Genomic DNA, 15,536 nt, shown 5'->3' on the forward strand with positions numbered 1-15,536 from the left:
ATCTGATTGGCCCAAATTAAACCATGAAAGTATTGTGCAGTTTACTGATTGGATGTGATCATGTGAAAAATAATTAACCCCATCTTCTGAAATTTTTTGTTTCCAATGAACATTTTTGGCCACCATTTTTCTATTCGATTCGCAAAAGGGAATTGGTGAAAAATGGTCTAGTCTGTTTCAGTATGGACACTTTACCTCCACGTGGGTTTGTTATGTCAAGCATAACATCATAACATGAAAAATGGCTTTAAAAAACTAAGAGAAGAACAATAACAAGCAAAACTATGGGTATTGGGGGTGGAGATGCGATGTAAAATCTAACTTGTATGATTAAATGTAAACTTACATAAGTAAGTAAACTCACCTTTGTTCACTGAAGAATGTAGACATAAACCGGTCTCCCCAACTGACAGAACTTTATCCAGCCACTGCATATTTGCATGGCGATGCAGGTCTGACTAAAAAAGATATTTGTTTACGGGGGGGGGGGGAGTGGCCAAGTGGTCTAAAGCATTTTTTTAAAAACTTTTTTGTCATGAAAACATGATTTTAATTTTATTAAATTTATAACAAGAATACTCAAGAAAAAGGGACCCCGAGTGGTCTAAAGCGCTCTCTGTTACAGATCACTGCCATCTCACCTCTGTCTGCGTCGGTTTGAGTCTCAGATTCGGCTAATATAAAAAAAATTGAATCCATGTTAATATTGACATTACGTTTTCTGAAAAACCGTCGTTGAGAAAATTATAGCAATAACTGTCACTTTGACATCTTTAATAAAAAGAAGCTTTATGAATCCGATATTCGACAGAAATCACCCAGTCGAAACACTTCATGGTTTCATGTTTTACCTCTTTCTGATGTATAATATATAAACACAAACTCGGGCAACAGATTATGGAGGGGGATTACCGCCATAACTCCATGCGTGTATTTTGTAATCTTCCTTGATGCATTATTGTAGGGGCCCCGAGTGGTCTAAAGCGCTCTCCGTTACAGATCACTGCCATCTCACCTCTGTCTGCGTCGGTTTGAGTCTCAGATTCGGCTAATGTGGTTATGTGAGAAAGCTTGCCAGTAGCTTCTCATGGGTCAGTGGTTCATTCCGGGTTCTTCCTCCACCATTAATACTGGCCGCCATGTATAGCCTATCTTGTGCTGAAAGATGATGTTAAACCCTACAACATCATTTGTTTACGTCTTCTGTACAGTCAAATGTTCCAAGTCAAATACTGCAAATATCCAGTCACAAATACATTACAATAAATATGTTTATTTCTGCATCCAGTAATCTTCTTGTGTTGTGTAGGGCAATTCAGACTGGTACTGTGTACCCATATCAAACAATGTTACATCGCATGCATTGGATATTTTGTGTTAAAAATGAATTTGTCTTTTGTAAAATATTATTTTTTTTTGGAAGGAAACTTATTCTTGATTTATAATTAGCAACGATGTTTAATCTACTATTAAACATGGCTCCATTTGTCTTGTGGTTAGAGCATCTGACTTAGATGCGGGACATCATGGGTTCGATCCCCAGTTGAGTCATGCCTAAAACTTATAAAAATGGTACTAACTGCTGCCTTTCTTGGCATTCAGCATTAAGAGGTTAGTGTTATGATAGTCGGCCCAGTGTCATGATAATGTGACTGGGTGTGACATCATGCTACTTGTCTGCGGCATGATGCCCCCGTGCTAGACATCACTATAAACTGCCAAACTGCAGATATCGTAACGATATGACTGAAAAATTATTAAAGCTGTGCTAAAAATCCAAATCACACACACACTAATTCTACCATTACTATTTCAACTTTGTTTGGGACTATTTTTATGCACAAAAAATGAAAGGTACATCATCTGTCAGGCCGAACAAAATTACTAATTCTTCTTCCTATCTAAATAATTTAACCTGAAATAGAAACTGTGATAAAAAGAATCTCAAATGAGTAATGATTTAATATTAAATTTATGAAACTCGTTAAATAATATCCAGATTTAGCTTGCCATGGCTCACAAAAGCTGGACATTATTCAACTTGTTTCATAAATTCAGTATTAACTCATTACCCATTTGAGATCCTCTATTTATTCTATGCATAGAAGCTCAAGTCATCCAGTCTACACTTACCAAACATTGTGGCTAGCTTGCACTTGAGATAAAGAAACCCCTATCATATTTGGCATCAGTAGATCAAAGATCAAGATTTCTGTGACTGAAAGAACAATAAAATGAGTTTTCCACCATCTGCAATTAGTAAACTTAGCAGGCTTTGATCTTAGAGCAGTTCCAGTGTCAAAAGGTAAAAGTCAGATCACTGATTAAACTATAAAAATGGTTTCATCATAATAATTTGATTACTCCACCATGTATAGTTACCAAACTTTGTTGATGGTTTTCACTAAGAGTACAAAAGGTCCAAGGTTAAGGTTACTGGCTGAAAGAAGAAAAATTATTTCTGCACACAATAATTTGTTCATCATGAAATATAGTACCAAACTGTGTGGATGGCTTGCATTTTGGGGGTTGAAGTAAATGTCAAGATCAAGATCCTAGTGGCTAAAGAAGAATTTTTTGGTGCAAAATAACATCAGTTCTACATCACGGATCTAGACCAAACATTGGAGATGTCTTGCAAATAGGACAAGGAAAAGTTGATCTGTGTTGAGGTCAAGGTCACTGACTAAATAAAAGATTTTTGGACAACAATTTAAGTTATATACATAAAGGACTATTAAACATTAAACATGGATCTGGCTTGTAATGTGCCAGAGTACTATTGTTATTCTTTTTACTTAGTGCTGGATTTACTGTATGACAAAATATTGTACTTTACTCGGTACTGGATGTACTGTATGATGGAATATTGTACTGTACTTTTTACTCGGCGCTGGGTGTACTGTATGGGGAATATTGTACTGTACTGTTTCCTCAGCACTGGATGTACTGTATACAGATTATTGTAAATGCAGCTAGTCTCATGGCTTTCAGAGGATTGCCATTAAACTGTACTTGTAATGTTCATCATCAGAAGTTGTACATGTAAATACATCATGAAATTCTTGATTATTTTGTTGGAGTTAATTCCCCTTTTTGTCCAACAACTAAATGCAGTGTAAGACAGAATATTGTAAAGACAGTTGTCTTGTTGGTTTTTGGGGGGGGTTTTTTGTTGGTTTTTTTTTAAACACTAAAACTTAGTATATGTGCATGTAAAAAATTCTTTTTTGCTGACTGATTTTATTAAGTCTTTGCTTATTTAATTTCAGGTATGAGTCAATATATAGAATTTTGTGAATGCAGCTAATCTTGAACTTTTTAATAGATTGCTGTAAAACTGTTGTCATACTCTCAGTCATGTCAACACATTCTCAAGGGATGCCTACAAAATGTCCATTTGTTGTAGAAAACTGCAAGGGGTCTTAATTTTATCTGAGGGTTTTCCTGTCTTCACAAACTGATAATATATAAATTCATTCTGCAGACAGTCAGAGCAGATGGAGACTATGCACAGTCTTGCTTTTGACTAAAGTCATCTTTTGCAACTTATTCACAAAAATGTCTGTTCAAACTGTTCCTTTGTGCATGCGGTATTAAAATTTTGTCTCAAGAAAATTTAGATGATGCATATGACTTTTCTCAAAAGGCTCTTAGTTTTAATTCAGCTTCGTCAAAATCTAAAGTATAGATAATTTTGACAAATCCACTCCACCAATTTGGACAAAAATGAAACAGGAGGCATATAGAAACAAACCATTTTTATTGGAACATTCAAAAATACTTCTTTATTTTTGTGGCCTTTGCGATGTTAGAAAAGTGATTTAGCAAAACTGTTTGTCCATTCATCCGGGTATGCAATTTGTGTACATGGAAATTTTGTGTGCGAAACTTAGATTAAAGACAATTGTTTTCCACCAAGGGTGCTTTTCAATTGGTTCTGTTGGTCATAGTCCAGAAGAGTGAATATTCTGTTACCCATCCATTTCTACACGTTTGTTGTCATTTATTTGGAGGATTGCCATGAAACTTGATGCACACACACAGACACATACAGACAGACACACATTGATACCATGTTCTAGTTGATGTAAAATGAAAATACTCCTGATTGGATCTCCAATATGGTAACCACAGTTGACATCTTGAAAATCTTGTCACTACTCCTTCTGAGTGGATGATCAGATCAAAATGGAGTTTTGACAAAAGAAAACACCAACTTTTGACATTACTTGGCAGAAAGTGATATTAATATATATATGATGTCTAGTTGATCCTAAATGAAAATGGTGTTGATCTGACCCTTTGTATGGCCACCACAATGGTGGCCGTATTGAAAACCTCACTATCCCTACTCTGAGATTGGTGGTCATATCTTCGTGGGGGTTTTCACCAAACAACTTATGATGACTTGTTGGTCATAAATGAAAATGGTGCCAACTTGACATCCACTATGGCTGTGGCCGTCTTGAAAATCTTGTTATCACTGAATGGTTGACTATATTGACACAATGGTTTTACATTATCTGGTTGGTCCTAAATAAAATTGATGCCAATTTTTCATCCAGTATAGATGCCAGGACGGCCATCTTGAAAATGTTGTTATCACCAATCTTGAATGGATGGTCATTAATATGGGGTTTCACCAAAAGATTTCAAATGCAATGTAGTTGTGCCTGAATGAAAACTGCAGCTCATACATCGAATATGTCTACCACAGCAGGTCATGAATCAAATATGTCTACCACAGCAGGTCATAAATAGTGTATGTCTACCACAGCAGGTCATAAATCAAATGTGTCTACCACAGCAGGTAGGGGCCCCAAGTGACCCTGTGGTCTAAAGCGCTCTTCGTTACGGATCACTGCCATCTCACCTCTGTCAGCGTAAGTTTGAGTCTCAGATTCGGCTAATGTGAGTATGTGAGAGAGCTTGCCAGTAGCTTCTCGTGGGTTGGTGGTTCATTCCGGGTTCTTCCTCCAACATTAATACTGACGGCCATGTATAGCCTATTGTGTGCTGCAAAATGGCGTTAAACCCTACAACAACAACCACAGCGGGTCATAAATAGAGTATGTCTATCACAGCAGGTCATAAATCGAATATGTCTACCACTGGAGGTCATAAATCGAATATATCTACCACAGCAGGTCATGAATCGAATATGTCTACCACAGCAGGTCATGAGTCGAATATGTCTACCACAGCAGGTCATGAATCGAATATGTCTACCACAGGAGGTCATGAATCGAATATGTCTACCACAGCAGCTAATTTGAATTGCACAAGAAGATCTAAGTTGAGTTCAGCACTCTGCAGTTGAGAAGAAATGGTCTTGCCTCGGCTTCCTTTAAAAATTTTCAGTCAGTAAAGTGTCAGTCCATTCCTTTTTTGACTTTGCTTTAAAAGCTCATAGTGCATGTCAGTAATGGCTTGGTCCAGATTAGTGTTTACGTATTGACTTTTTTGTTATGATTGGTCATGCCTTTCTGTTTTGTCTATATATATAGATCTGTCCATCCATCACTGTTCTACTTGTAACCTAAAATTCATTTAAACCTTCTAATAGAGGTTCATCATATGATGTTTCAGAAGGATGAATAGATGACAACAAATGTTCTGATCATGGCTGCAACTCCAAGGCGAGGAGAGGGTGTGTGTCATTGATCACATTTTCATAGGTTATATGGATTCTTCTTGAACCATAACTGCACATATGCAGAAGGGCTGATCATATTTGGTATCATGTTCCATTTGTGTCAGTAGATGCAGAATTATGGGTGCAGCCATCAAAAGAAGCAGAGATACTTTCTTTTTCATTTAAAACTATCAATAAATACTCCAGTAGTAAATGTGCTTTGATGCCATACGGATTTGAAACACTTTTCACAGTTTTATGTCATTACAAACAGTGAAATTTGTAGATAGTCCTGATTATTGACCTCACTGTGTAACCTTTATATTTCTTTTTTTTTTAATTTTTTTGCTGTAGCGTACCGAGTCAAAGCCATCGGAGGCAACAACAAGGTCAACTTATCAGAAGAAGACTGAGACTATTGTCACCTCGGCTTCCAAAATAGACAGAAAAGATCCAGTAGCAAAAGCACAGTGGAGTCAGACTTGGAGAAAATATTTCCACCCCACCTCCTCCGATTACCCGGTCCTTGTCATCTTCACCTGTATAGCCGTCATTATCCTGTCATTCCTGTTGGAAATATATGTAAAGTGAGTGAATTTTTTCACATCCATATTTTTAGGAAGCGAGACATGGCAGTCACTTCTTTTTTGGAGATAGTTTCAACATTCAGGCCCTAGTCTTGTTTAAGTATATTAATAACTTTCAGATAATGGATTTTTACATAACGTTTCTGACACCATGTACATTGTTTCAGCTGATGGAAACTCTTTAATTTGGAACATGAACTAAGGATTGTTTTATCCATACTCAGAAACAAGTGAGGTAATAGAAACTTGAACTGCAAACAGAACTTTAAAATTCTGCTGTCTGACAGGGGCATAGCAGAAAATTTTCATTTTTCAAAGGGATCCCAGTATTCATGACACTCAGGTGACACTCCGCTCTCTTATCTAAAACATTAGTCTGCAGACAGGGTCTTACTGAGATGGACTCGTCAGGGTTGGCCGGTCTGTAGTATGCAGACAGGGCCAAAATGATTTTACTTTTAAGTACATACTAAATTAAGAATCAAACTATACTCCATTTACTATGTAGAGGCCATCAAATTTTCAGGATTGAGGATCGGTCAGTGACATTTGTCTAATATTTATTTTCAGGTAGTTAGTACAGTTTAAGCATACCCATATAGTTCATGTGGTTTATTTTTTAATTTGTGCTGGAATGAGTACCTGAATGTGAGTTAGATACCTCTTAGACTCGAGTCCATATCTGGGACTCTAGTTCTTGTCAAAAAGAGGAGACAACTCCTAATGACAATGTTTTGATGATGCTAGAAAGCCGAGAGAGGATGCTTTTATACAATTTACTTTTAATGAAATGATTTTACAAGCTATTCTGTTTGTTGCCTTAAAAATATTGCTAGACTGATGTTTGGCTGAAATATTTTACTTTCAATGCCTACAGTGCAATCTGCTCACTTTTGATACCATTGAAGATTGTTCTATATATACTATTAAGCAAAATCATATGTACATGTTGTTCTCTCCCAAATTTATAGTCCACACAAGATTACTGTATCCTGCTCATTCTAATCCATCCTAAAAATTAAATCATCACTGACTTAAAATAGTCGCTGTTCTTAGTGTTGTGCACAAAGACATAACACTAATTTTACTACTCTTTGAGAGCTGACATTTGATTCTAAAACTGTATGATAATCCAGCTTATATAAATTAGGCAAGGTGTTTGCACCTCAGCAACAATATCTGGAATAGCCAGTTGCTCATCTTGCCAAGATCAACAGACATTTTTCTTATGTGAGAGACCTGCGATGAATAGGGAATCAAAAAAAGGGCTGTATGTAGTTATTCTTTGTAACCTATCAACCAAACATTTTGCCCAATTTTTACAGACAAGTTTAAACTTTAATTAACCATGCCCCATGTGAAAAGATATGTAACTCATATCAATTCTCAAAGATGAACTTTAATCTCAAAATTGGCCATATCCCACTTGCTTTTATAATCCCTTGGATCTGAGTTCACTCTGCTCCGATTTCCACTGTGACAACAAAACTACTTTTTCCACTATCCAGCCAATGAATTGCTTTGACTCTGGCATGTAATGATTATAACTACCTCACTTTTGAACCAAACATATTGATTCATTTAAGATAGACTGACAGTGTGACTGGATTAAGGTGAGTACAAGTGAGATGTAAAAGGTTTACACATTAGTTCACGTGCTATCAGAACTGTTGATTAGGAAACACCTAGCTCCTGGCCGCTGACGACAGTTCACCATTACCAGACTAACCAACCCTCGTGTTTTCATTGTAGTCTTTTGGAAATGACCCTTAAAATACAGACTTACTAAATAAGAGCACAAATTACAGAAATATAATTGTTTGCTGTAAAATCCGGATAATGGCATGTCCGTGTGTTGATCCAAATCAGGACTTAATATTAGATTCAGTGGAGTTAGTTAGGGAACCATACTAACTTTGCAGAAGTACTGAAGACACTTTAAACTGCACATATTTTGTAATGCAAAACATCTTTTAAAGAGGCATACAAGTGATACATTTTCAACACAAAAGTATAATATTCAGATACTTGGGGGGAAAACAGCAGGAAGGGCAGCAGTTGCTTTTATTGATATGTATCCTGGTGGGAAAGATGAATGATGTTACCACATGTTATGTAAAACTTTTTTAAAGATTATTTCAAGTTGAGAGATAACCAGAAGCCACTGAGTTCCATAGGGTTTAGAACTGGAAGTAGTTAAGGTCCAATATTACTTTGCAAACTCTTAGTTGAATATAATGATTACCGCCACTGCATCAGTCTTGAATCACAATTCTGTATATTAAATGCATGTTTTCCAGCTCGACAATAGTAGTACATGATATTTTGTTACGCTTACTAAAAACTGGACTAATGTAAAGGATTAAATATTACTGCCTTAATAAGAATATCTGCATTATATACAGTATGTTTACATAAGAAATTTGTGGGGCAGGGATTTGAATGGCTATTGTGACCAGGTGGCTGCTTTGTGCAAATGACAGGACAATTTCAACTAGTTTTTTAAATTGTGTCAAAATACATTTATGATTTAGAAATTACATTGTAATGTACCCTAACTGTTCAAATTTTTTGTTAGCAGAAAAAATCCAATTTCAGGCCCTGTAGAGGATAAAGAATTATATAAGAGGGATAGGTACAGTGGAGGGATGGTTACATAGCAACCAGTTTAGGAAAGTCAAAAAGCTGTATTAAAGGACTACCTGCAGTCTTCATCAAACACTTATTGTTTAAAGGAGCCTAAATTTTGTTTGAGGAATATATGAAAATTAATTTTTACAAGCATTTTGAAGGGAGAAAAAAAAAAGAATTTAAATCTAGTAATGAAACTATTATAGGTTCTTCTTGTTCTGTAATATCATTTAACTGTTTTGACACTTAGTGTTCTTAAATTTTGACAGTATGTTTAAACATGTATTGAATTTAGTTTGTATGGATAATATTAGTCAGATGTTTTGGTCTTCATTGATATCTTTTAATTTTAGTTTTGTCAAGTTCAAGTTGGCCGCTCCAGTGGCCTATTGGTAGAGTGTCTGCCTCTGATGCTGGAGGTCGTGGGTTTCGAGCCCCAGCTAAGTCATACCAAAGACTTATAAAAATGGTACTAACAGCTGCCTCGCTTGGTGCTCAGCATTAAAAGGTTAGTGTTAGGACTGGTTAGCCTGGTGTCAGGATAATGTGACTGGGTGGGACATCATACTACATGTTTGCATCATGATGCCCCAGTGCTAAACATCACTATAAACTGTCACACTGCAGACATCGTAGTGATATGACTGAATTTTTTTTAAAGCTACATTAAAAATCTAAATCACACACAGACACAACTTCAAGTTAAAATTTCATCTTTTCTGTTCTTTTTTTCAGCTTCTTCAAAATTGGGGAGTCCATTGTTGGCCTGTGGTTGGGATTGGTGGCCTTGGTATCAAATCTGTTCCAAAATGACAAATCAGAATAGATGAACCCTCAGGTCAAATTTGTCACAAAAAAACAATGTTGAGCAGTGTTATGGCAGCAGAGAACATTTTTTTTGTTTTCCTCACACTGTATGTAAATGTTCATTATTGTTTAAATAGTCCAGTTTTTTTTTACTAAATCAGTGTTTGTTATTCAGTATTTTTACTCGTAGAGAAAGGTTTGTTGAAAAGATTCCCATGAAAGAATCGATCAGCACATAACTTTAGAGATGGTTGCATGGTGTTTCAGTTCAAAACTTTATGGTTTTACATTGTTCACATTATATGCAATATTATGGGAACCATGTTGACCTAGGTTTCTTTATCTTTTTTACACTGTACAGTCATGATCTCTGGCTTCACTATAATAGTTGCTGGTGTAATTAAAATAAACCAAGAATACCTTATAAAAATTAAGTTGTCACAGTTATCTCCCTTACTCTACAAGCAGATTTTAATCAATATAGTTTTGTATGCCTACTGAATTTAAAACCAGTAAGAGCTCTACTGTAATGCAGTAAAATATTCTCAATAACTTTGCTCTTTTTCTCAGTTTCCTGCCATGCATGCATTTATTTCTTGCTACTGATAGGCAAATAAATGACATAGTAACTGTCCCAGGAAAGCTTCCCAGAACTAGCCTTTGCTGCTGGTTAGGGAGATCTAGTTTGCCAAATTTGAACTAACCCGTTTCATCTAGGTATCACAAGACCTCAGGTATTCAATTTGTTATCATTTGTCTTTTATACAAGAAAGATATCTGGTCATGTATTTATATACTTTTTTTTAAAACTAAGAGTTTAGCAAGGTATCATTTATATCTGTTCATTGAAAAATATTTTGCATGTGTTCATTGTATATCTGAATGGCAGCCGGTAATTTCACAAATGATGAAACTGTATGGGTTTCTTTTCAGTTATATATGAAAAAAACCTATAAAGATACATAAACTTTATTTTAGCATTTGTATAAAATCTCAGCATTTTTAATTAAATCATACCCATTGTTTGTCTGAATAACAAAATAAGTCATCTATTCCCGTGTCAGCATGTCGGATCATTGTTTTTATATGCAATCGTGCCAGTAGAATGTGCATATTTTGTTGCCTTTGCCTGTCCATATGTATCTGCATCAAGTTTTTTTTTTGGGGGGGGTTGCATTTAGATCTGTTATGCAGTACAACCAAAAAAGACCATTGTTGTATTTTATCTGTATAAAATTACATTTTACTTTGTGGTAGATGAAATGAAATGCATTTAGATTTAGCAGCTGAAGACTATTTAAGTCCATGAATGTACACAGTTCTGTTTTCATTCTGTGTTTAAATGGTATCAGGATAACTGCCACTTTTTTGTATGTTATCGTAGGATTTTTATACAATTGTATATGTGCTTTAGTGCCAAGGAAATGGTTACAACTCATAGGTGAAATCTTTTTTTTTCTTTGTTCCTGCCCTCTTCTACTGTCTTGTTTTTGTTTTTATTTATGACAGATGCGTAATGTTTGAAATGTACTAATGCTTATGACATAGCTGATCAGAGTAAACCTGCTATTCTCTATTAATGCTCTGTTTTACAATGAACTGGAAATAGTGGGAGACATCTTAAATCTATATCAAATTGCTGATCTATATTTTTTTTATAATTGTCATTCCAGGCCATTTTGACTTAGCCATGTCCTTTAAAATTTCTTTTATAATTGTCATTCCAAACCATTTTGACTTAGCCATGTCCTTTTAAATTTCTTTTATAATTGTCATTCCAAACCATTTTGACTTAGTCTTGTCCTTTTAATTTTGTGGCAGCTACTTCAAAGTATAATGAGACAGCTGATAGCAACACCTAAAAGTTATCTTATGCCAAGGCAAGTTAAGTGCCTTACTATAGGACATTCACTATGGTAAAAACCAGTCAGGACTAATCCAAATGGTGGGGATTGAAGCAAAACTCTTATGTTTGAGTCAGTGCCTTAACCATTGAGCCACTACTGCTGTTCTATAAACTTGAATAAAATAAATTCAGTTACAGAATTTAAACATCTGTTTGTTGCTTTTCATCGCTATTTATATCTTGTGTTCACTAACAGAAAGTTATATGACTGGGGCAGGGATAACGCAGTAAATACATTCATTCTCACTTGGATACTTTTTTGGCCTTATTCTAATTAAATCTTAATTTAATTGTGGTTCTGATTTCATTATACCATGTGCACATTTTTCAAATTCTAGTAGCACATGTACTGTGCAAATAAAATTAAGTAACATTTTAGGATTTATAAAACATTCCATGATTTAATGTTAAGGACTTTACAACTGCTTATTTTTATAGTTTCATTATTTAAAAACAGTGCACTGTCTAAGTGCTTACAGTCTCGGAAGAGGAGAAATAACATGTGCAAAGAAAATTTATTTAGCATTAAGTGAAAATTGCACTGGCAAGTTGTGTACCAAGTTCCCAAATAAATGCACTTTTTGTAACATTTGTCATATATATATATATTTCCTCAATTGGCCTTGTCGGTCGGAAATCCCAGAACTGCCTCATAATCAACAGATTTGAAGATAAGCATATTTTGGGGTTGATTGAAGTAATAAAGTGAAATAATGATAGTAACATTCAATTTGCACAATATATTTTGCACTCATGCCCCTCCCCCTTTTTTTTTAATTTCCCACCACTTACTGGTTTTATGATGCTTATTATTATTAAAATGAAATGCCATTATTGGTCCTAAAATACTCTATTAAATGGAAGCTGTCTAATTCTGAAAATAATTTGTAAGATGTCTGAAAAGAATCCAAGATGTCAATATTTTAATTATGCTTCAAATACAATTATGTTTCTATTAGACAGGATACAGCATATAACTGCCATGAAGCTGTCAGTTGGAAATCCTCATTGCACCATTATACCAGTCAGTATGTGCTTTATCAATTGTACTATAGGGCCTACTCTTTAAAGTTTAAGATATTTTTTAGTAAGATTTTCTATTATTGTATTTCATAATTTAAATGCTATATTCTATGGCAGACGAATTGATCTTCTGGTGACTTTGACACTCTTTCCACATATCCTTTCTTCTACTGAAGTTGTGTTTGAATCCATTCGTGTAACCTTGTTAACTACAGTAGTAATCTGTCAACAATCATTGTAGAAAGTATTGTGCTGGCTGCAGTGGTTCTTACCAGGGTTCTGTTGTTATTCCTCCACCAGTTATATATAGTCTATCCTGTTCTGAAAAATTGCATTAAACCAAAATCAGCAACAGCATCAGATGGAAATATCAGTACATGTCATGGAAATTTGCTTATAGCTTTTCTTTCTAAATTTCATCAATTGAATAAATGGCTCATTTGGTTCAAATAACAATTACAAGCTGGCTCTAGTGCATCTTTCCTTTTTAGATTTGAAAACTGATTTTCTCTCTCCACCTCTGCATTACTGAAGTTTATAATCCACCTGCATTAGGTTTTTTTTTTCTCAGGTGATTATATTTTCCTTGTCAAAGTGCAAACCATCAGATGTATGGGATATGTCATATCATTTCACATTTTTGCACTGCAATTAACCCCTGAAATTAGTTTATTATTCCGGAAGATTTTTCAACTGACCATGTCAAAATGTTCTCAAATGTTTATGAGAAAACCATAAATATGTCAATATATATCACAAATATTTACAGCAGTGCTACCTGACCTTAAATTTGACACTTTTTGTAGCTTTCACAGAAAATTCTCAACTCTAAATATTTTCCACTACATATTTGGTAAATTTTCTTCCGTAGTTGTTAATTTTCCTTTTCAAGCATGTTTCACTTCTTTGATACATCACCATTTATATGCAGTAATATTTAAATGCTGGATATGTCAAGACAATTTGAATTCAGGCCTTATAAGAAATTAAATACTGTGATTTTGGATAGCTTGGTGGTCTTCAAATTTTGTAGTTTCAGGAATAATTTCATTTTTTCTGGTACTTAAATTCATTACTTCCAGGATGGGACCTTGAATTCATTGTTTTAGCAAAAATTCCTACCCCACCAAAAACTACTGACTTCTCTGAATACACATTTTTATATATATCACATGTTTGTAGAATTAAATTCATTTTCATAACAAATACAGTAAATCGTCTTTTGGCATATTATATGACCTTAGATCATTGTCTCCATTATATGACAGCACACCTGTGTCTTGATTTCCATGGCTTTTTTTTAAGCATATTTTGTTATGTAATGTTTCTCTGATCTTGAGATATTTGATTATAATAAAACAAATCTGGTGCATTTAGTAAGAAGAGGTAAGAATTTCCATAATGTTATGTGTAACTCTCTCATGGTGTAAAATTGCAAAGATCACCAAATTCATAGCATTCTATTTTTGCAGGTATTTATAAATTGAAGTCAAAATAATCTGTAATACTTGAATCAAAATAGTGTAAGTAATTGGCTTTTTGTCAATTTCTCATGCAGGATTTCCATGAATGTATCTTTTTTTTTTTTTTAATGTTCCATGTATTTACATTTTATAATTGAGTGACAGTGTCAGTAGATTTTAGTTCTTTTAATTTTTCATATGTACTTATCATAGTCATCTATATGTTGTGCAAAGTTGTTTCCATTAAATATTATACCTTGCAATATCATCGTACAATGAAAAGATTTTTAATTAAAAAAGTGATTTTATAAGCAATATTATTTTTACACAGAAAATATAACTGCAGACTGCTTTGTTCGTAATGCTGATATCTGAGTACTTTTACCATGACAGCAATATGTTTTATTAGTTGATAAACAAGGTATAGTTCTGGTTCTTCAATATCATCCTTACTCCATGGATAGCACTATATAACCAAAAAAAATAATCGAAGATTTTCTGCTGAAAATAAATGAAACTGTGACTTAATAGGTTGCTTTTGATAAAAGAATGCATCAGTAAGTTTATTTCTCTGCCCAAAAAAATATAAAGAATAGATAATTAGACGTAAGAAGACAAATAACTTCTGTATGTTTATTTGTGACATTTGTATAGAATTATAAGAAGATTTAAGCATGCCATTTCTAAAAGTTGTCTCACTGTAGCAGTTGTTAAATTTGTAAAGATTTATTGATTTACATTTTTAGTATAGCACTATAAAATTATCATCACCATGCTGTTTCAGAAACAAAAATAATATATTTTCATCACTATATATTTTGAAAATAGAATATGAACCTTGATTGCATGCTGTTCCTTCATAATATTCAAGTTTTATCTTAGTACTATGAAACATACTGTGTAACAACTAATTTCGTGTAAAGAAGAAAAGATGTGTCATTTTATTGCTGTCCTTATGTGCATGTTTTAACCCTTGTAATGTTTAACACATCACTTTAAGTGTACTTTCTGTCTGTAAAAATGTCTTGTAAAATAATAATAAAGGTAGATTTTAGATCCAGGAGTTTTTTAAATTTATTTTCACCTTTTAGGAATGAGTTAAATTTCCAACACAAAATGGCCAGGTGTTGTTTTTAACCTTATCACTAGTAATGAGGAAATGCCTTAGACATTTTTTCCATCAATGCTGACATCAATCTTTTTATGGCAATGTGTTAACAAAATCTGAACTATTGTTGTTCAGGTTAATTTATCATAGATCTTGATATGTACAAGTGTCATGAGAAGTAATATTCCATTCACACAAAATTTGTCGGGGGCCCCGAGTGGCCGAGTGGTCTAAAGCGTTCTTCGTTACGGATCACTGCCATCTCACCTCTGTCTGCGGCGGTTCGAGTCTAGGATTCAGCCAATGTGGGTATGTGAGAAAGCTTGCCAGTAGCTTCTCGTGGGTCGGTGGTTCTTTCCGGGGTTTTCCCGGG

At 34.4% G+C, this 15,536-nt stretch overlaps 1 protein-coding gene across 1 annotated transcript in view; it reads left to right on the forward strand.

Moving 5' to 3' along the window:
* The window catches only part of LOC149782594 (uncharacterized), a 32,574-nt gene extending 17,459 nt beyond the window's left edge, over window positions 1-15,115 (forward strand). Inside the window, exons 4-5 of the mRNA XM_089934069.1 lie at window positions 5,993-6,225; window positions 9,592-15,115. Of these exons, the coding sequence (XP_089790195.1) occupies window positions 5,993-6,225; window positions 9,592-9,682 (324 nt within the window). The 3' untranslated portion in view covers window positions 9,683-15,115. The remainder of the gene's footprint in view (window positions 1-5,992; window positions 6,226-9,591) is intronic.
* The last annotated feature ends 421 nt before the right edge of the window (window positions 15,116-15,536 follow it).

The sequence above is a fragment of the Sinohyriopsis cumingii genome, chromosome 15 (genome assembly GCF_028554795.1).
Source record: "Sinohyriopsis cumingii isolate HCF-2022 chromosome 15, ASM2855479v2, whole genome shotgun sequence".
Classification (NCBI taxonomy): domain Eukaryota; kingdom Metazoa; phylum Mollusca; class Bivalvia; order Unionida; family Unionidae; genus Sinohyriopsis; species Sinohyriopsis cumingii.